The following is a 21,695-nucleotide window of genomic DNA, read 5'->3' on the forward strand; positions in this document are numbered from 1 at the left end:
AATCTCCCTCTGTGCATATGGCATCCTCACCCACACTCCCATTTTCCGCCTTTGGTTACAGAACCCCATTATCCTCCAGCCTGAGATTTTGCCAAGCTGTGTCAGATGCTGTGATCAAACCCCACTTACCTTCTCTTCCCTTCCTTATTCTGGAGACAATTTGGCCTGAATTACTGATGAACAACTAATGCCCCTTTGGGGACCCCCATGGAAATAATGATACCGGCTCCAGCCAGGCAGCTGCTCTGCACCCCACCATCTGCAGCACCTTGCCTCATTGCTACCCCACTTTTCCTAATGTGAGCTCTACCAAACACCTGTGACTCTCAAACTGGGAGCTCAGGGCCTGAAATACAGGAGGGCTGAGGCAGAACTTCACTTTGGAAGGTCATGAGCACACAGGGTTCTCTAAGCCTCTGGCCAAGGGCATCACAGCAGGAGCTGCTGGGGCACCCAGCACAGAGGAGCCTGTGAAAATGCCAATCTGTTTCCAGCTGGGGAACACTGAATCCTAAAGAAACCATTGCAACAACTGCAAAGCAGCAACAGTGTCTCTCCTCACTAACCACAGCAACCCACACTCTGCCTTGCTTGGGTGGCAGACTGCTGCCACTCCCCAGCTGCCCCTGCCACTGTCGGAGCATTATCGTGCCTTGATTATATGAGACTGGATCATTTCAATCCCCACGTGGACACTGGCAGACAGAAAAGGACAAAACAAAACAGGGCAAGCCTGCCCAGTTCCTCCAGATGTGCACATTCTGATTAAACACAGAAACTTGCTCTGCCCCATCACTGACTGTGGGCTCAGCAACCATCACTGTGTGAACCAACACTCTGCTTAGGGACCAAACCCACACGGAGAAGGGGGACACCAAAGGACATGGGAGATGCTGCATTGGACCCCTGCCCCATTCCAGCCCCACCTGGGACAGGCCAGGCCGCTTCAGCAGATTCATCTTCCCCACCTTAAGCAACCCCCACATGAGGGCAGAGTCAACAGGAAATGTTATGGAGGAGACAGAGCCAGAAGGGCTCCCACAGCCCTGACACAATGCTGGACTACCAGCAGGGAGTGTGTGCAGGGCAAGGGGGAGAGGGAATATGTAAATTCACAAAGCCGTTCCTCTGCTGTACACTTGGCACCACAGTTAATCACTCGGAAATCCCAATCGGAGCCATTAACGTGGCCACCTAAGTGTGAAATTGGCTGCACAGCAGCTCCCTTGCCTCCCTCTGCCAGGCCTGTCGGCTCCTGCCTGGAGCTGAGAGCAGGCCTGGAGCCACCCGGCCCTGCGTGCCCCTTCCCTGTGCCCGGAGCCGCCTGGCCTCACGTGCCCTTCCCTGTGCCATTCCTCCTCCCGTGGCCCCGCTTGCCAGGTGAGCCCATCCTCCTCCCCGCAGGCCTCGCAGGGCAGACGTGTTCTGCCGAGGCAGGACGCAGCCGAGGCAGCAGCAGCTGTCAGAAGCAGAAGGTGCTCAGCTCCCCAGGGCCCTCCCAACACAGCAAGCCCTGCCATGGTTCCCTGCCCCACAGCGGTGCCCGCGGCATTTCCCAAACTCCCCCTCATGGCTGGTTTTGCTGGGACACAGGAAGCACAGCGCTGCCTCCTGCTCCAGCCCAGCCCTGCCAGCAGCCAGCCTGTCCAGCCTCTATCCCGCAGTGCTCGCTGCCCTCCTGCAGGCATGGCTCTGCTGACACGGACCCAGCCCCTGCTCACACCCTGCTCACCATCATCACTGGTGTGCGGCTCTGTCCCATTGTCATGGTCCACTTCATCGATGGTGCCCGGCTCACTGTGCGGGCTGTCACTGCAAAGAAACACATCAGGCTGTCGCACAACAAATGGCACTGCTCCCAATGCACTCAGCACACCTCGTGTTGAGGGAGATGCTGCCCAGGGAGGTGGTGGAGACCCCATCCCTGGAGGTGTACAAGAAATGACTGGACATGCCTAGGCAACAAGGTGGTGGTTTGGTCAAAGGTTAGACTCGATCTTGGAGGTCTTTTCCAAGCTAACTGATTCTGTGATTCTCTGATTCTATGATTTCAAATCACAGTGTATCTCCAAACTTGCTCTGAGAATAGCAAACACCCGCACCACAATCACCAGGCCCAGAATGTCACATTCTGTTGGCTCTTGTGTCTATTTAGTAGAGTTTGGCAAAAGTAACACAAAGTGACGCCGAGTTAAATGTCCTGTTCCCTAATTCACAGTGAGCTTTAGCATTTTATCCTCTGCTGCACCAGGAAGGATGGTGGCAAGTGACTAGTATCAGGCACAGTGAGGTCTCAGAAATGTATGAAATTTGTAGAAAATCAGCTCAAGTCTGTTATTGATCCTGGTTTGTTAAACCCAGACCTGAATGCTGGGTTAGAATTCCAGCAACAAAGGGAACTGGAAGGTTTGGGTTAACCTCAGGCTGAGGGATTTCATCCAACCAGCAAGTTATGATGGAACTATGGGACTTTACTCAAAATTCCCAGCCTAGCAGGAATTTAGATAGAATTGACCTAAAATTCTGTTTCGTTGAACATGCTTCTGTGGATCTGCAGCTCAAAAAATCTTCATCAATATTAGTATTTGCACTGGAAAAAGTTTCTTCTGATGTTTTTTACTGAGGTTTTCTAATACAAGAAAATGAAGTATCTGGTGAAACTGCCTGTTTTGACTGCTAACACTAAATCAAACGGTTCAGCGTGCAAGAGCCTCTTGGCCTGATGCAGGTGTTTGTACGCAGGAACCCTGCAGAGAGCTCACCAGTACTCCTCCCCTCCGGTCATGCACTTCTCATAGACAGGCCCTTCCAACTCTCGGTGGCTGGGGAAGATGCCCTCGTGGTGAATGATGATGGTTTTGATGACCTCATTGACATGGGCCTGGCAGGACACCGGATCCTGCCCATCAGGAATGTGCATCAGCGTGGGCCCGAAGCAGATGGCCAGGTTGTAGGGATCCATCATGTTCTCATCGCTGTACTGTGACAAGCTGCAAGCACATGTGTGAGGGAGCTGCCGTGCCGCATTCCCGCTCGCTTGGAAAACCTCCCAGCACCAACCCCCACCGGCCCGGGACGCATCGTCAGCGAGCTGCCCCCTTCCCCGGACACACAGCCACGGCCCAGCAAGGCTGGGGAAGAAGCAAAGCACAGCTCCGCATGGCAACACCAGAGAGAACTCGGGCAGCAAAGACGGGGAAGCCCGGGCAAAAGGGGTGGCAAGGAGAAGCTTGGCAAAGCAGGAAAACAGACTCACTGGTTAAGGAAAGCGAAGAGGTATCTCATGACCACGATGACAGCCCGAGGCAGAGTGACAATGATCTGCTGGATCTGGTGCACTCTCTCTGCAGGGTTCTCAATTTCTGGAACACATGGATAGAAAGCACATCCTTAAAAACCTTCTCAGGACCAGACAGCTCAGCACCAGCGGGACTTGTTCCAGATCTAGTGGCCCAGTAAGAGAGGAAAACAAACACCTGTCTCCAGAGGTCATCCATGAGTTTGGCACTAAGGTGCAGGAAGAGAATGGGGCACACTGCTCCTCCAGAGGGCAATTTGTATGTTCAGATTCAGCATAAAGAGCATATAAAGACATTTCCGTGGGTTTATTTTTAAAACAAATGTTTATGCATTATTTATTTCATTCCTCAACAACTCCTCTGTTCCTCAAAAGCCTGAGTCAATGTGGCACAGAAAACAGAGCACTGTTTTCTAGGGCAGATTTTTAAATGCGGTTTTTATTCGTGTTGCTCTTTTGGGCTATGCATTGGATCCTTCTGAGCCCTTCCACTGCTGTCTCCTACTGCTCTGAAGAGGAATTAGAAATTCCTAGGAAATAGGTTAGCTGAACCAGTGCTGAGTGAGTACTCTCAGATTTGTTGCTCTCCACTCCACAGGGGTGCATAGAGCCCGGAGCTGCCATCAGACACCTGCTCCCTCCCTTGGGAAGGGGGTGACTCGGGGCTGTCCTGCCCTAAGCTATCCCTGTGTTCTGTAGAGTTAATCCTGTGGCTGCTGTTCCATAGGAAGCAGAGGACAAGCACCAGAGCTTTTCTGGAGCAGGCAGATCACACAGAAGTGTTGCTCTGGCTCAAACTATGCCATTTGCTAATCACAATAAAATTCACTGACAACATGTAGCTGGGCTGCCATTTAATCAAAATTCTGAGCTAAATCCCACCTCAGTACCAAGATGGATAGCTTTATAGTATCTAATGTGGGGAATTTTTCCATTTGATTTATCCCATTATTGCCTGCTGGGTTCTCTACTTCTTCAGTTTGGTTTTACATAAGAGGATGTTTGTTAAAACAAAACAACTAAATACAAACTGGATAAAACCCTATGACAATAGAGATCTGTTTTGACACCTAGAGGAATAAACTCTCAAAGCACTTGCCTTTCTCATTGAGCAAAATGTTCCAACTGGGCATAATTCAGGAATTAACGGGGATAACCATCACCACTGCACACATGAGGACAGCCCCATGTGGCCTCTGCAAAGTGCCTTTTGACCTGTCTATCGCCCATGTGCCTTTGAGGAACTTCCACATAAAGCCCCAGCCCTCCAAGAATAAAAGGAAAAGTCCTTCACCCTGCTTAGGCTGGGACACCAAGTGTGCAGCCTGTGTTATGTGTGTTAGTATTTCTCTCGTCCCACCCAGTTCTCCACGAAGAGCTGTCACATGTACTTACTTATAGTAGATATCAAATCTTGAAACCTTTCCTTAGGAAAGAGGGGGTTTTCCAGTCCTCGGAAATACAGCTTCAAGACTCCAGCCACTGAGTTAATGTCTCGTTCATTCTGATCATCAGCAAGGGGGTCTTCACCTGCCCAGAGAAAAGGTTTTATGTCCAGCATCAGCATCAAGCTGGACTAACACAACAAGTGGTTTTCCTCATTTAGTGGAACACCCAAAATTCCCAGGGTGCAGAAACCCTCCTCATGTGCAACGGCAAGGCTGATTTTTCCTGAAAACCAGTTTTACTGGGGGATTTCAAACCTTTCCTGAGGACAAGGATGGTATTGGTTATCTCTCCTTCACAGTTTCCAGTCCAGCAAATTTACATTTACAGCACCAGCCCAGAAAGCTGAGGTGGTCTGAACGACAGCAAGTGAGAGCCTGAGAGGACAGGCTTGGCTGGAGGATACAACTACACCCCTGGAAGAGACACAGCGGTTCTGGACAGCTTTGTACTGACTCACACCTATGAAAGGCTTTCAGCGCCCCAGAAATCTGGATACTAATTCGTCTTAAATTGGATATGCAAATCCTCCAGCCTTTGACAATCCCAACACTCCCTTACCCATTGCCCCATCCACCTTCACCCTGATCCTTCCAATGCTGCTCAAGGATTAAGGGTCACTATTCCCAGCAGGACTGTCCCAGCTCCCCTCCACCCAGGACAGCAGGACTGCTTTCCCTTTCTCACCAGCCCGGCACCCTGAATGTGATTTTCTCAACAGATTCACTGGCACCTCTACAGCCAGCACTGCCACCAGGTACAGGCAGGGAGACTGGGTGTCAACTGCTGCAGGAAGGATGAACAAGGATCCCCAGCAAAGTCTTTTATGACTCTTGTGTTTTTAATGACTGTGGAAAAGACATCTGCATGTACCCCTACTGCTCATACTCCTTCCCTGGGTGACTCTTTGCTATTCCCAGAGACACAACACTGAGAAACCCAGAAGGGATAAAACCTTCTCATGTCTCGTAGCAGAAAGGGATTTACACAGGCTTTACACCATGGCTAATGCAGCCAGCACACACCAACTCCCACCAAGGATCCCTGCTTGGACAGGGCATCCTGCTGTATCTGCACACCCCAGCTACACACCTCTCTCAAATGAGTTCTTGATATCGTTGACTTCCACCTGGGAGCCAGGGACTCTGAAGATGCCCTGTTGCTGGAGGCCTGGAAGAGAACAACACTTTAGGAGAGATTCCTGGAACTGTTGGGCAATACCTGCAGGTAAAAACAGCAGAACCCCGGAGTCGATGTACCAGACAGGCTTGGACCAAGCAGGGACAGCCTGCTCCATCTCACTTCTGCTCATATTCTCCAACCAAGGCCCCAGATCAGGGTGCTGAAAGAGCTCATGGCCTGAGTGAACAATTTAACCTGGGCACATGCTAGCAAAAACTCACTATTTGCCAGTCATCCAATGCTGCATCACAGCCAACACCATTGGAATTATAACCCAAGCCCATGGAGAATGGACTGCAGGCACCCCTGCGATCTGCTGGATCTCACTGCTCACTCAAGTACTTTATTCCTTGGCAGAAGGTTTCTGTGGATGTACTGAGTCTACTTACCATACAGATTGATGTAGCGGATGCAGCTTTCTACGACAAGTGGAATGGCCTGTCCCGAATCCTTCAGGAAAGGAAAGGAAAAAGAGGAAAAATTACTGGTTTATTGCTAACAAAGCATGGGAAATGCATTAAAGATTGCAAAACCAGACATTTGAAAATTAGTGCTGGGGAGTTTAGTAAGAGGACAGGCAGGGAAAGGAGGTGTTACAAACATGGAGCCATCGAAGAGCGCTGAGGATACCGTGTGCAGCCAAAAACACACAAGAAAGCTGTCACTAAGGTGTGTGAAACATTGCTGCTCCCTCTCTGGCTCAGACAAGGAACTGCCGTGAGGGATCACAGCTATTCCACCCCGAAGGTGGAATGCTGAGCTGAAATAAAACTTGTGCTACACCTGGCTGGTGGAATAAGCTTCCAGTAACACAGCTTACAACATTATTTCCACCAAAGGAAACAGCCATTGTCAGCAGGTGCTAAAAAACCGAACAAACACCACTGTGCATGGAATGAAGTGCCTGAATCTGAACCAGTGAAGAGTTCTGGCTTCTCCCCAGGCCCCTGGTGGCAGAAGCTCAAGGGGACCATGGGCCATGTCTGACAGCCCAAGTAGACACATTTCTCTTTGGGATTCTGGCTGTTTTTCCAGGACAGCACAGTGGCATCTCTGGCAATTCCCTTCATCTCACAGATGGGCCTCCAGTAAGTACCTGATTCCTCGTTCGCGCATTCCTCCTTCCTCTGAGCACACAAAAAAGCAGCAGAGTGGAAAAAAGAGAACAGATTAAGCAGGGGTAAGTTCAGTTAGAGGTAAGCATCTCCTTCGGAGGCCATGAACGCTCAAATGCAATGGCAGCTTGGCAAGGGCCAACACAGGCCTTTGGGATGTCTACCCTCCCGCCCAAACCCCTTCGGCACGCTGCACCCCAGCCTCAGCGACCTGCAGGGACAGCCTCTCGGATTTCCTCCCTCTCTGAACCTGTGGCGTTCCCAGGAGCCTGAGGACAAGGCCAGACCTTGCCTGGAGCACAGGCAAGGCTCTGAGGGGGCACTGGGCAGCCATGGGGGCACTGGGTGACCAGGGGACAACTGGGCAGCTGCCAGTGGCCCAGCTGCCTGTGAGGCTGTACATCCCAGGGGCAGCCAGCCATCCCCTGAGGGGTCTTTGCTAGCACGGGACACTTCTGCTCAGATGGCTTTCTAGAGCAGGTAATTCCTCCTTCTCAGTGATGAACAGGCTGGGATTTAATGAGCATTACTTTTTTAAAAACCAGTTTAAGTCAGGAGTAATCACAAATCCTAACAGGATTACAGGCTTTGCCAGCAGGGCCGGTACTCTCTGTGCTGGCACTGTGTACAGACACTGCCCTGAGACTTAGGGAATAAACCCCAGCCAGATGATGCCTATTAGTCACCTAATCCAACAGTTCATCATTACTGCTTCCTACAGTGTTTTCACTGAAGCTTTCTCCAGAGCAGGATTAAACGCTGCCACTGGAATAGCATCACTGCCTTTGGAAATCCTTCCCACAGCCATTCCACAGCTAACGGCAGGGTTTGGAGGACTGGCAGTGGGATAGTTGGAGGCATCCTTTGGGACAAATCCCACATCCACAGCTCTTCATTTTGCTCCTCAAACCTCCCCTCTGGGTCATTTCCTAGGATGAGCAGCGCCAAAGTCCCTTACACTGGGATGCACTGGGATTAACTGAGTTCATCCAAGTTCACCCCACCATAAGGAAAGGAATACTCTGTCCCACGGATGACAGCCCCATGCCATACATTACCAGCGCTGGTTTGGAGGAGACCCCTCGGCAGCTGCCTAGGAATGACTGCTCCGAGGCTGGATAGTGAGCCCAGGTGCTGGCCCTGGCTGGCCCTGGCGTGGGCTGGTCAGTGTGCAGGCCACCGAGTCCCCTCCCCTGCAGCATTCCGAGGTCATGGCCACCCAGACAGGATGGTGACTCTGCAGGGACAAGGTCACCTGTCCTCCCTAAAGGTTAGTGCCTACTCTGGGCTGTGGGAACCCAGTAAGCCCCAGGCTGCATAGGACATCACCTGTCAGCAGCTGGCAGGGGATGAGCCAGCTGGGCTGGTTGTTATTGATGTATTTTTGTGTAAGGCTGAGGATCTCCTGTCTGCCCTCCAACATGGCCACCCATACAACAGGATTTCTACCACAGGCTGACAATCCTTGAAAGTCCGAGACACTTTCTGGGGGCTTATGAGACATTTTATCTTCCTTCTCAGCCACAAGCATGGATGGCCACCAAAACCATGTGGAAAAGGGGAAGGGGGGATGTCTGTTGATCCTTTGAGGGCTGGGCTGAGCTTGTGTAATCTTTTTTCTCAGGATGGGTAGAAGCAGCAGGACAATGAGAACACTCAGCCAGGACTGCCTCATACTGCACATGGCCACCAGCCATGGGCCCTCCCTGCTGCCCTGGTCTGGGGCACAGAGTTGATGGGAGAGGGAACACCAGGAATGAACGAGGGAAGCTATGGAGTGAAATCATCACCGAGGCAGAGGCTGCAGATGGGCCGGAGGGACCCCCTGAGGATGGCACGCAGCCAGGACAGGAAAGCCACCATTCCATTCCCAGCGTTCACAGACACTCCTATTGCAAGCCAACAAGTACCTTAATGAATGTTTCCATATTGCCGTTAAAGAGTTTATGATTATAGACTGAGAGAGGCCTAGGTCTCCTCATTTTCTGTGGCTTAGGGGGAAGACATGGGGGCCTGGGAGAAAATGGAACAAAATAAATCAACAAAACACCAACATAAATGCAATGACAGGGTGAGATCTCACAGGTTAAAACTGAGAATAAAAAATCAAACAGAAAAATCCTTCTGTGAGGATTCGACATGTAGCTCCACACACCCTGCAGCCACTCACACTGGTGTGTCCCACATGGACACCGCTCCAGCAGGAAACCAAAGGCATTGGTGGTCAGCTGGATTTAACACCTGCCTCCCACCACCACAGCTCAGCACTCCCTCAGCCCAAAAAGGCACCAAGAGCAGCTGAGGGGATATAAACCTCAGCTACCCTAGAAAATGCTGGGGTATTCCTTTTTGTTCCCAAAGAGATTTCATTCTGCTCACAGAAAGTTCCTGAATGAGGACAATGGGAACACCTCTACCTTCCCGTGTCTAACTTCTGTTTGGAATCCCAGGGAGGGGAATGACCCTGCCACTGCTATTGACCAAGAAGCCAGGGAAGCTTGTGACAGGTTTCAGTGCAGTACTGAGGACACTGGAGGGCTGCTTCCATTAATGCTATTCCCAGTCCAATTTCTTTGGATAATGAAGGACATTCAGTGTCTAGATCTAGAAAAAGGAGAAAAACACCACAAAATCCCAAACAGATTTCTGCCCTGCCCTCTGCCCCAGGCCCTACTGTCTGTAGGGGAGAGAACACAACTGCAAACACACACAAAACTGGGTGCTGGGAGCCTTCATGCAGGAGTCCTCATGGAATAACATGGACACTTTACACAAAGCTTGGTGCAAAGGGGACAGCAGGACTCAGCCACAGGAGAGGGAAAGGGTCTGCAGCTCCCACTGACATCACCTGCTGGTTCCTTAATCAGATGCCTCTAATTAAGCAATCTTGACTCTACACTCCTACAGCTTCTAACCACTCCTTCGAGAGGTAACTGAGGAGCAGAGGTGACTGCTGCCCACTGGAGCATCCCTGCCCCTCACACTGCAGGGGCTGTGCCTGCAGCCCCCAGCCAGGGCCTGCACACACACCCGGGCCCAGGCCTTCGGGGCAGCTCCCCTGTGCCCAGAGGCAGCAATGGCAGTGAGGGGTGGCTGCTCTGACAGCTGATCCGGCAGGGACTGGTGAGCAGGGCCACGGACAGCTCCTCGGAGTGCACCGGGGCAGCCACACACTGCACAGCCCCTGCTCTCTGCAGGTCCCTCTCTGTCCTCACAGCACCTCAGTGCCCCACTGGGTGCCCAGCCCTGACGCCACTCGGCCTGGTGCCGGCAGCACAAGGAGCCTCCTTCCTGCCTGGCACGGCAGCCCAGGCCGCACCATCTGCTTCACCACTTCTAAGAGGGAATGGAGCTTTTTTTTGCTGGTATTATAAATTTTATTAAATACAAACAAGGTTGGAACAAGCTCACACACAGAGAGGCTGTGCGTGTTCTAGGGAGCAGTTTGGAGGCTCTGCTGGCCTATGTCTCACTGTCAGAACACCAGCACACTCCCAGCAAGCCACTGGAGTTCTGTGGAGAAGCTTCACGGACTGGACACAGATCAAAGCCTCCTCTCTGTCACATTTACCCCAGCCCCACCCCCTGCAGTAGGGGGATTAAGTCTGTGATACAGACATGCTCTGCACTCATAGGCAAAGCAACCAGAGCTGGGAGAGCATTTCAGGGACATATTAAAGTCCTCAGAGGAAGAGGGATGGCAGGGAGTGGGTGGACACCTTCATGTCACCCTGTCCAAACACAACCCCATCTCAGCTACGCTCCAGGGCACTGCACCATGCTGACAAAGCACATCCAGGCACATCAGAGCCAGTCAGCCAGAAACCACACTGCAGCAGAACCAAGGGCCTGTGTGTCACCCCCCTGATCCAGGCATTCCAGGCCATGCAGCTGGGAAGCAGGATGTGGGGCATGGGGACTGCCAGCCCATCAGCACAGGGGGGCTGGAGGTGGGCAACTGAACCCCACCAAGCTGCACCAGTAGCAAAGCAAACCCCCCTTCCCACAGCCCCCTCCTGCCAGCGCCAGCCCTCCCCAGGAGCAAGTAAGGAGAAGAAAGTGCTCACCTGGTTGTTCCGCACTCAGCTCTTTCACCTGTAAGAAACACAAGTTCCCATCATCGCTCCACACCAGCCACCACCACACAACTGCAGAGCACAGCTGTACAGGTGCTCACACCCTCACTGCTGGTTACCCAAGGTAATGGCTCCTGGCAGAGAGAAGCTGAATTTGGGGAGGAGAGATGCCCACCTGGTGCCCCCACCATTAAAGACATATTAGAAATCCAAGACCCAGCCACAAGAGATGGAAAGGATCTGCAGCTCCCACTGACAACACCAGCTCCTTTTCCATGTGAAATCCACCATGTGTGTACCCAGTGGCACAGCAGGCCCACAGCACAGGCTCCTGGGCACCAGGCAGGACAGGCTGAGTGCCAGCAGGAACAGGGCAGCCCAAGAGGCGCTGGAGCCCAGGGAGGCCACAGAGATCACCCAACTGCCTCACGAAGGGCCATGAACAGCACCTGAAAGCAACAGAGTATTTGGGTCCCCAGCTTTTCCTGGGAGATAACAGCCCATCTAATCACCATCAGGCAAACTCTGTTGTGACCGTCACTATTTCCATTCCCTTTGTGTATTTTTAGTGCTTGGATCTTATAGAAATGCGAGCGGATCCCTGCTGACTAGATCTCTTCATTTTTTACAGTATTTGTCAATCCACTGAAAAAAACTAAACTAATTTCACATGCTCTTTGTGCCTGTCTCCCAGGGCTAGGAAAGCTGAGTTATTCTTCCCTTGCTAAAACACATAAAAGGAAGCATTTGGCTGCACATGCCTCCATCCTGCTTTCCCTTGGCACCTGCAGAAAACAAGCTGGAAGCCAATTCCTCACTGAAACAGCAAAGAATTCCACACGCGTGATTTGCAAATTCAGACTCCTTCCTAATGAGAATCAGCTCACGCTGAAACACAGCACTTGGTATTTCTGGGCTAAAAACTTGCTGAAAGCCTACAGAGCAGGATGATCCCATGGCCTGGGAAAAGCTTGGAAAGCTTCATGTGAGGATCTTCCACAGCTGCTTCTGCACAGCTCTGGAGAATGACATGCCTGGCCCTGCATCTCCACCCTGAGCACAGCAGCAGTGTGGCTTTGGGGGAAGGAAGCAGCACAGCATTAAGTGCATCTTCAGCAGATTACTCACTTCTTGCCCCGATCCACAGGAGCCCAAGCACTGTATACCAGCCCTGCCTACAGGCCCTTGGGCCTTCCCTGTGCTCACAGTCTGTGCCTGACTGGGCTCTGTCTTCACTGAGTGGAGCACACCACAGAAAGTGGATTTTAAGGTTAAATAAATCTGGCAAAGAAAACATGTTTGGCAAAGCAGCCAACAAAAAGCCATTATTTACTATTTATTGTTTTTACTCTAAGATGAGGATTCCAATTTTTGTATTGTTAAAATAAGGCCATGGACCATTTGTGTGTTTTCATTTAAATATATTCTCTCCTGTTGAATCAGGATACCAACTCATCTCCATCTTCTTTACACCAGAAATAATTCAGTTAGTTGAGATGCTTTAAAGAGCTAAAATCTTCTCCCAGGGGCATGGTGACATCACTATCCCAGCAGTGGTGGGTTCCACCCAGAGCCACTCACTGCCCCTGCTTTGTGTGGAGCCTGTCTGTGTGCACGTGCTCTAAAACAGATCTGTGAAACTATCTGGGAGAATAAAAGACTCTTATGGGAAAACTGGTTTAAAAACAAGGATGTCCTTGCAGTTCTTGTTTAGAACAAGTCAAAATATGTATGGCCATGGGTCAAGGAGTCTGTTGAATCAACAAGGGTGCTGCAAATCTGTGACAGACACACGGCACCAAGGGCAGGAAAACACCATGTCAGGGCTGCAGAAAGCGGGGGAGAAGAGGGAGAGGAAGGAAAGAGGCAGAGGGTGGGAGTGAGTGGGAATCTCTGCTGCTGGAGAAGTAACCCAGCACTTCAGCACACAGTATCAGATTCAAAGAGATTTCTCTATGTGCACTCCCAAAGAAAAGTGGGAGGAGTAATATTCCAAGGAAATCATGATTTTGGCATGTCACTGGTTAACCTGAGCAGCAGCAGCAGCCAGGCACAGAACCATCAGTCACTCAGGAGAACACACAAGTGAGGCTGACACACGACACATGGTTTAAACCCTCTCAGGTGACTGGAGGATCCTCTCTGGACCTGACCCCAACTCACCTTCTCCCAGAGTTTGCTTCAGCAGGTCGTGTTTAGCCTGGAGCTTCGTGATGAGGTTACTGCCATTCAGATACTCCTTAAATTTCTGGAATTAACAAACACACACAGTGGGTTAAGCAACGAAGCCCCTAATGGACGTTAAGTGTTGCCTGGGGGCTGCAGGGGGGGCCTGGTGCTGCTGGAGCGGGCTCAGCAGGCTCTAATCACTTCTCCCTGCTCCAGGCACCGGCCTGATGATCTTATTAGCCTGGTCGCCTTGGTGCTGCCCCTCCTGCCTGGGAACGCAGGGAGGGACAAAGAGTTCAAAGCTGGCTTTCTTTTGTCAGGCTTCTGGGAATGGCCTAGGAAATCAAAGCAGCTTTGCCTGCACTGCCAGGGCTTTGCCTCTGTGCAACCAACAATGCCAAGCAAGAACTCCCAGTGCCTGAGCCCTCCCAGGGCAGGGACTGTCAGGTGCTCCATGCAGCAGGTGACACTGCGCAGCACAACTGCCCACCCCACAGTGAGGCCATCGGACACCCAGGAACACTCCAGAGCAAGGCATTATACAGGGAAGAGGAGAGAGGGAGACAGAAATGGAAAACAGGAGACAGAGAATGGGAAAGATCAAATCTCTGCAAAAACCATTAAAATAACCCCAAGCACAACTCCAAATGAAAACTGCAATTTCCCTCCCAATTTACAATAATATTATTAAGAGAAAGTAGTTCTTCTATGCATATGTAATATATCACAAGATGCTGTTAACTGTAGGCTATGACCCACACTGAAATGAGGGAGACTTCTGATGAACTCATGGCTGTAACTTGTATTTCAGGTACCAGAACAGAGACCTGAATTCTGCCTGGGAGTGCAGCATGAGAGCTGCAGGGCAGGCACACACACCACAGCCTGGCTTTTGTGCCTTCCTTGGTATGTGAGTGGCTTCAGCTCATCTGCAGGCTCAGAGCAAATTTAAGCTGTGTAGGCTAGAGAGAGAAGGCTTGGCTGATAGTTCACAGTCCTGAAGGCCTTCCTGAAGAGCCCCTGGATGGTGGCCCACGGTGAGGCCATCTGAAGTCTGCACCCTGCTCTGAGCCTCTCCTACTCAGTAAGTTTTCGATCTCGCCTGGCTTCTCCAGTTGTTCCTTCAAAGAGAAAAACAAGGCAGGCCCTGGATTGTCAGTCCCTATGTGGTGCCCTGCCACTAAAATGCATTCCAGACTCAAGTCTGACAGAATACAAGTACCTAAAGAGACTGAACTGGTTCTTGCTCTTCACTAATGAGCACTTAACTGGGCCTTAGCCCTGGCAATTCATGCTTCATGTCCTGTATGGCCTGAGCTGAGACTTACAGTGAAATAGAACATTTCAGTCTCCTGCTGGTTGGCTCTCCTCTTGGCAATGTTGATTTTGCTCATGTAGGTCTCTGATGCAGCTGATTTGACCGACTCAGTGGAGCGGCTGTGCTGGAAGGCATCAGAAACATCAAAATCTTCCACTGTCAGCATGTCCTGCAAGGTCTGCATCGTGGCATCCAGCGTTTTCCGTACCTATCAGAAACAGGACAGCGCAGGTTTGAGGTAGACTGGGGAAAGGACACATCTTGAGCCAAAACAACCAGCCAAAAGGCAGCTCCTGAGCCCTGGGCTAGCATTGGCTGCGGTCTGTGGGCACTTCCAGCTCTGTCACAGGAGGGGCTCCACACCTGAGCACACCAGGAAACCTCCAACAGAAGAAAGGCTCAGCAGCACTGCCCACAAACCTGAGCTCTTACCTCTTCATTCTCTATCTTGAGGGTGGCCAGTCGAGACTGCAGCTGGTGGTACCGCATCAGCAGCTCGGTCTGCACAGGCTGCTGGGCGCTCACCTGGCACACCTGAGACAGGAGACATTCCATGGCTCATGCATGGACCAGACACACATTTCCATACCCACACAACTCCCTCCAGCCCCCACAAGCTCCTAGCAGCCTCCAGAGAGGTTGCATTGCCATGTGTCCCATCAGCAGTGCCCTGGACCTGGGCCAGCACCGATGTTTTGCACTCAGCACTCTCCCAATTACAGCACGTTAATCACAGTTCCCCTGTGCAGATCTGTGGGGCAGAGAGAGCCAAACCATGGACTCCCTAATTGGAAGAGACACAGAGCAAGAGGCAGCCTGAAAGGAGGAGCCCTGACGAGCCAAGAGTCTCATTAGGAAAGGAAACATGAACAGCAGTGTGTGAAGGCAGCAGAGAGGGTAAGGAGTCAGGAACAATTGCAAAGAGATGGTTCAGAGGAGGGCCGGGCCAGGCCAGGCCGTAAGGAGTCAGGAACAATTTCAAAGTGATGGTTCAGAGGAGGGCCGGGCCAGGCCAGGCCAGGCCAGGCCCCTCTGCAGCCCCACAGGTGAGCACCTTACCTCATCCCCCATGTGTGGCTGGAACTCAAATTTCAGCGGTGGGCAGAAGACCTGGTTGCACATGTCCATGATGGTGTGCTTGTCGCTCCGTGCATCCAGGTTGTCCACAGCGTTCTCAATGATGTCCAGGCCCTCATGGCGGGACGTTTCCAGGTTGTACTCAGCAGACAGGTATGTCCTGAAGGTCCGAGCAAGGCTGGCGTGGAATCCCAGATCACAGCACTGAGAAACACAAAGGAGGGTCTGGTCGCACAAACACTCCCAAACCATTTCCCAAAGTTCTCAAACACGGACATTGAAGCAAGGTGGCAGTGGACATCATGCCCTGCAGTGTGTGTACATCCTGCTCTGTCCCTGGGCAGCTGCCTGCCTCTCACCATGGAGCAGCTCCTCATGCATAACTGATCACTCTCATGTCTGTCCTGGGGAGAATCATAAAACTTGGGAGTTAATTGCTGCCAAAATACTGTACTTTAGACAAAAGACTGCTTTTAAACTCTGTCCTCACTATAATTGAATTTAGCATGTCAAGTGTCATACCAGCACTGCTGCTCATACCAGCACAGCTTGATTTGCTGCTCAGAAAGCTCCAGAGCTGAGCAAGAAGCAGCTCCAGTCCCCTCCAGGAGCCTGACCCAGCACAGGGCTTCACAGGGCTCTGCGCCCATGAGCAGCGATCAGGAGACCCCGGGAGAGAAGCAAGGACAGCACTGAAGAACCACTCCAAATCTGGCGGTCAGCAGATGTTGTTCTGCGGGGAAAGGCAAGACAGAGGATGCTGGAAGCGGGAACAGCAATGCCTCAGCCTGAGCCACAGCCCTGGGGCTGGAAAGAGAGCACAGCAGAACAGAAGGGCCACAGTCCAGCACTGACACACAGGTATTTCTGGGATGTAAGAGAGAGCTGGAGTTCCTGACAGATGTAAAGTTAGATAATTATGGGAGAAACAGAGGAATCCTGGGAGGAACGCCTCAAATACCTCCCACGGCTGCACCACCAAACTAACCACTGCCAGCAAATCTCTCCAATCACATGAAAACTGCCATGGGACAATTTCTATTACAGAAGTTAAGACACTTTGTTGCCACGCAGTGTAGTCCCACCATGAGTGTTGCCGGGAGGACCAGCGCAGCACAAAAGCTATAGGAAAGATGAGACAGATTGCTGGTGCAATCTCAATGATCCAAATGAGCCCAACTTTTCTGCAGAGCTCCCTCTTGGGAGCTGGTAGTTGAAAGTCACTTCTCCAGCTCTGCAGCATCCACAGGCACTACTGAACCAATGCAGAAAGGCACAGAAAGTGATTCCGTATCAGAACATCAGATATTCACAGAATCACAGATTCACTGATGTTGGAAATTACCTCCAAGATCATAAGTCCAACCTACGACCGATCTCCACCTCGTCACCCAGCCCAGAGCAGAGTGCCACGTCTAACTATTCCTTGTGCACCTCCAGGGATGGGGACTCCACCATCTCCCTGGGCAGCCCATTCCAGTGTCTGACAACTCTTTCCGTGAAGAAATTCTTCCAAAATTCATACTGATAAACTCTAAGTGAAATCCGAAAGCTCAGTTGGTGCCACGAGCAGCTCCAACCCAAGAAGCCATCTCACGCTCTGTGCCGATGTGAGAAGACACCGCTCAGCTCAGATCACGTCACGGCAGAGCTGTGCTTGCTTCAGTTTCTGCTAAAACCAGCAGCAGCAGAGCTACACTGGTCAGATTCCCACCCGCAGGTGCCAAAGAGAGCCCCACTGTCCCTTCTAGTCTTTAAAAGCTCTGAAACCCCATGTGCAATAACGAGGCGTTTTATAAAAACTATCAAATTGCCCTCCATTTATCCTGCTTCTATTTAGCTTCTAATCACACTAGTTGAGAGCATGGGCAGTTATGGACTGGCACAGACCTGCCTTAAAAAATCAACAAGCAACACAAGAAAGATAAGGGGTGAATTTCCATTTGCTGCTTGGGGCAAAACCTCATTCTGTGTTGCAGGTCTCTCCCATGAGACAGTTTCAGCACCAACACCCGTATGAACCCTCCAGGTCATACAGAAACCCCAGAGCTGGAACAGTGCAGCTGAGGGGCTGTCACACAGATGGGGCAGGGACCAGGGCCAGTACCCCTGTGCCAGCGCTGGCGGAGGACCAGCACTCCTGCCATGACCAGCTGACCACAGCCCTGGGAACGGACCGCACATTCCCCAGCACCTCCCAGCCCTCACCAGTGCTCTCCCAGCCCCTGAAATCACAGCTACTCGGCTACAAAAAGCCAGGCTACAAAGTACCAGGAAGAAATATCTGCCACTGTTCAAGGGTGGGAATTCCCACAGCACACTAACCAAGCCACTACAAGGCAAAGCACTGAATGCCATAGAACCCAAGGAGAGGGGCTCAGGGCACTGCCAGCTGCTTTTAGGATAAAATTCCATGTGAAATGTTCCCCTTCTTTTGCTGCTGGACTCGCACTGAAGCCAGCGGTGATTTGCAGCCCCCAGAAATCAGCTGCTCCTGAAAACCAGGGCAGGCACTTCCTGCACACACTGCAGCCCTTGAAGTCCCTGGTGATCAGCACTGTGCCGGCTGCTTCACACACGGGTGCCCAGAGAAGAAAAGACAGAGCAGGGACTTCCACGCAATTCCCAGAGGAACACACAATGGGGAGGGGAAAAGAAAAAGGAAGAAAAAAGACTTCAAACTGATGCTCCCCACCCCAGAACAAATGGAATTTTCTCACCCCTCTCATCTCTTTGATGGCAAATAAATTAGAACCACAAATAATAATCCCCAGTCCTTCTGCAGTGCCTTTCATCTGCCAAGCTCAGAGCTCCTCAAGCATTAATTCATCACGTCTGGTAACACCCTGCAAGGGGTGGAAATATCCCAGTGTTCAGCTTGAGAAACAAACCAGCTCCTGGAGCCCAAGCAAGCACGTTTGGCCAAAACACCACGGAAGCAGCCAAATACCTGTGTGCCTTCCACTGCCCACCCCAGCGCTGCACCGGGGGGCAGTCCTGGGCTCCAGGGAGAAGCAAATGCACACGGTCTGTGGCTCCAGCAACTTTGAGTCCCTCTGTTATCTGGGAGGCTGAATCTGCATGACAGAGCTCAGCCAGGCCCACGCCTCACCTGAATGATGACCCTGGAGTGGAACCCTGGAGTAACACCTGAGCACCTGGGTGTCCTGCAGGCCACCCCTTCACTTCCCAGGCAGAGCAGTAATGCCCCAGCCTCCACAGGACCCAGCACTGCCTGCAAACAAACAACCCAGCTCATCTGCTTTGCTCCCTCTTTTCTGCATTTTTTTCTTTATCCTTTCTTTTAAAAATATTCTGCATTATTTTTAATTATATGCATAATATATAATAATTCTATGCCTATTTTAATCTCTGGCCTCTACTCTCTTGATGTTGCCGCAAAATCCAGAGCTGTATTGTGAGGCAAGTAAATCACAGAATTGGGTTGGGGGAAACCGGAAAGATGATCTAATTCCAACTGCCCTGCCATGAACAGGGTCACCTTCCACTAGCCCAGGTTGCTCCAAGCCCTGTTCAACCAGGCCAGCAAAGCCAACTGAGGATTTTTGGCGTAACTTTTTCAACTGCTGTTTCTGTTTCCCTAACCTGACTCAGCTAATTTTTCCAGGGACCAAGCAATTTGACAGTTACATGTAAATTCCTCAGAGTTCCCCTCCTTTCCTGGCTTGTTTGTCTCAGATACAGCAAACACTAATCCATAGGGAAGCAAGCTGCTGTTCCAGGACTCAGAGGAGACTGCGCACTTTTTGGCAGATCAGTTTGTATGGACACCGACTGTTCCATTTTCTCTGCTAAACATGACCAGTTCAAACTACCTTGCAGCCATTTCCCACAGAACTCCAGAGGGATGGATAAGGAGCTTTATCTCCACTTTACATACGTGGCTGAAGAGATTAACTTGGTCACACAGTTAATGACAGAAATGAGTCAAGCCCAGGAGTTTAAACAGACACACGTGTCACCCGAGGAAGAGGCCCAAATGGTGCACTGCCAGTCCAAGGCTAATTTGATCTGTCGCTATATTCTTCCTTTCCCTTCTAAGACAAAACACCAAGGCCACTGGAGACAGAGGGGCAGACAAGCTCTTTGTCCCTTCACAGCTCCTCTGATGGGCTTTACAGCTCTCATTAAGCCGCAGCCCTGGGAGGCCTCTCACCCTCCCCCGGAGCAGCTGGGTCCTCTGCCTTGCCAGAGTTGGAGAGCAGAGCCCGACTTTGTTACCAGCCACTGCTCTGCAGTGATGCTCAGGGAGCAAGCCATGTCAAGGCTGTGCCTAAGAGATGACGCTGAGGCAGCTGGGATTTGGGGGAAACACTGGTAAATTGGCTGCTGTAGTGTCCTGACGGTTCGGATTTGCGTGAAATCGCAGCTGCACGTGGCAATTTGTGCTGGAGATGGAGGGTGTGCGAGCCCCCTCACCTCTGCCACGTCCCAGAAAGCCAGCCCGGTGCATCTCTCACCATCCCCACGGTGCAGGATCCACAGGAGCACAGCCAGCTGGGCTCTGAGCTGCCCCAAGCTCTGCTGTCCCATGGAGCCCCTTCTCACCCACATTCTCCCCCAGACCCACTCCCTCCATGGGCTCAGCTGCCCTGCAGAGACCCCCTTCAGCACCACTGGGATCCGGTAACTTGGATTGATTTCTTTTGGAGCTGCTGAAGCCCTTCTTGCCTCACCCCTGCAAAATACACTGAATTTGTAAAAAAGCCTGTTCAGATAAACTGCTTTCCCTTTGAGGATATAGGACAGCCATGTGCAGCTCACACATCCAATACTTTTGTTTCTTGCCTATAAATAGAATTTAAAATCAGGGAAATTTCATTGCTCCATGTTAAAGATGCTTTAGCTAAAGTCCCTGAAGGGATTCCTGGAGTGCAGCGGAAAACCCATCTGCTGACTCCAGTGGAAGTGTCAGTGAGGAAATAAAAGTTGGGAAGAATAATATAAACAGACAGAGCTAAAATGGAACTCAGCAAATCTCCAGAAAATCAAAATTCAAAAAACTCCACAAAAGTAAGTCATTCTTGCCTAAAAAATAATTAAACAAGAGAAAGAAAGAGAGAATATACACCACAAAAGCAGAAAGCCTGCAAATAAATCAAGGTGTTCTCACACCTTGCCATTCAAATGTCTCCACAATCAAGTCATTTGTTTTTTAATACATCTTCAATAATAAAGAGAACAAAAGGGACATAATGAGCATTTTATCGTATATCAAAATCTTGAAGTCATCAGGGGTTTTGCATCAGACTTACTTTAATTAACTCTCAGAAGTGTAACTACATGTTAGTGGGTTAGAAAAGGAGGTAAACACTCAAGCAGTTTTTTAAATTGTACATTTAGGTAATGATGGTAACTCAGTGCTTCGAGCTCAGCTATTTATGTGCTCACTGAGGCAACTCCAGCAGGAAGAAACTGCACCATGCAATCTACACGCTGTGAGACGTCTGTTAAAGGAAGAAACAGAAATCCCTTCTCTGGGTAAATCCCTCCTTTAAATCATCTCAAAGCAGTTTGTAGGAGTCACCAGTGTTCAGTTCCTGCCACTGCCATGAATCCTGCCTCCAGCAGTTCCTGCCCTGAGGCTATTCCCTGCAAGGAGCACTGGGACAAAGCTCCAAAGGCACCTTCCCCAGCCAGGACAGCACTTCCACATGTACTGAACCACCACCAAAGTCACCAAGCAGTAGAAAGAAAAAAACCTTCAGTTTCAGCACCAAGGCTGTGTCTGACCTTGGGAAGCATTTCTCTGTCTCAAACACAGACTGATGGGCCGAGAACAAACCTCAGTCTCACCTGGCTGACCCCAAGGCAAATCCAATTTACAGCACATCTTCAGCCCCAGTTAAGAGTATCCTAAAGCCCCCACAGACACCCCTTCACCACCACACAGGAGTGCAATTAAGAGCCCAGCCAGGCTGGATGGGCACAGGGAAGGGACTCACATCGATGAGGTCGGAGACGTCGTGGATGTAGTATTTACTGACGGCTGC

At 51.0% G+C, this 21,695-nt stretch overlaps 1 protein-coding gene across 1 annotated transcript in view; it reads right to left on the reverse strand.

Moving 5' to 3' along the window:
• The window catches only part of SRGAP3 (SLIT-ROBO Rho GTPase activating protein 3), a gene marked incomplete at its 5' end in the record, with an annotated part of 40,876 nt that overhangs the window by 3,705 nt on the left and 15,476 nt on the right, over positions 1-21,695 (reverse strand). Inside the window, 13 exons of the mRNA XM_017735216.1 lie at positions 1,733-1,812; positions 2,763-2,990; positions 3,257-3,362; positions 4,694-4,828; positions 5,837-5,914; positions 6,316-6,376; positions 7,023-7,053; positions 11,109-11,136; positions 13,281-13,365; positions 14,615-14,812; positions 15,037-15,138; positions 15,664-15,885; positions 21,648-21,691. Coding sequence (XP_017590705.1) covers positions 1,733-1,812; positions 2,763-2,990; positions 3,257-3,362; positions 4,694-4,828; positions 5,837-5,914; positions 6,316-6,376; positions 7,023-7,053; positions 11,109-11,136; positions 13,281-13,365; positions 14,615-14,812; positions 15,037-15,138; positions 15,664-15,885; positions 21,648-21,691 — 1,398 coding nt within the window. The remainder of the gene's footprint in view (positions 1-1,732; positions 1,813-2,762; positions 2,991-3,256; positions 3,363-4,693; positions 4,829-5,836; positions 5,915-6,315; positions 6,377-7,022; positions 7,054-11,108; positions 11,137-13,280; positions 13,366-14,614; positions 14,813-15,036; positions 15,139-15,663; positions 15,886-21,647; positions 21,692-21,695) is intronic.

This window comes from Corvus brachyrhynchos, unplaced genomic scaffold, assembly GCF_000691975.1.
Source record: "Corvus brachyrhynchos isolate BGI_N302 unplaced genomic scaffold, ASM69197v1 scaffold95, whole genome shotgun sequence".
Classification (NCBI taxonomy): Eukaryota; Metazoa; Chordata; class Aves; order Passeriformes; family Corvidae; genus Corvus; species Corvus brachyrhynchos.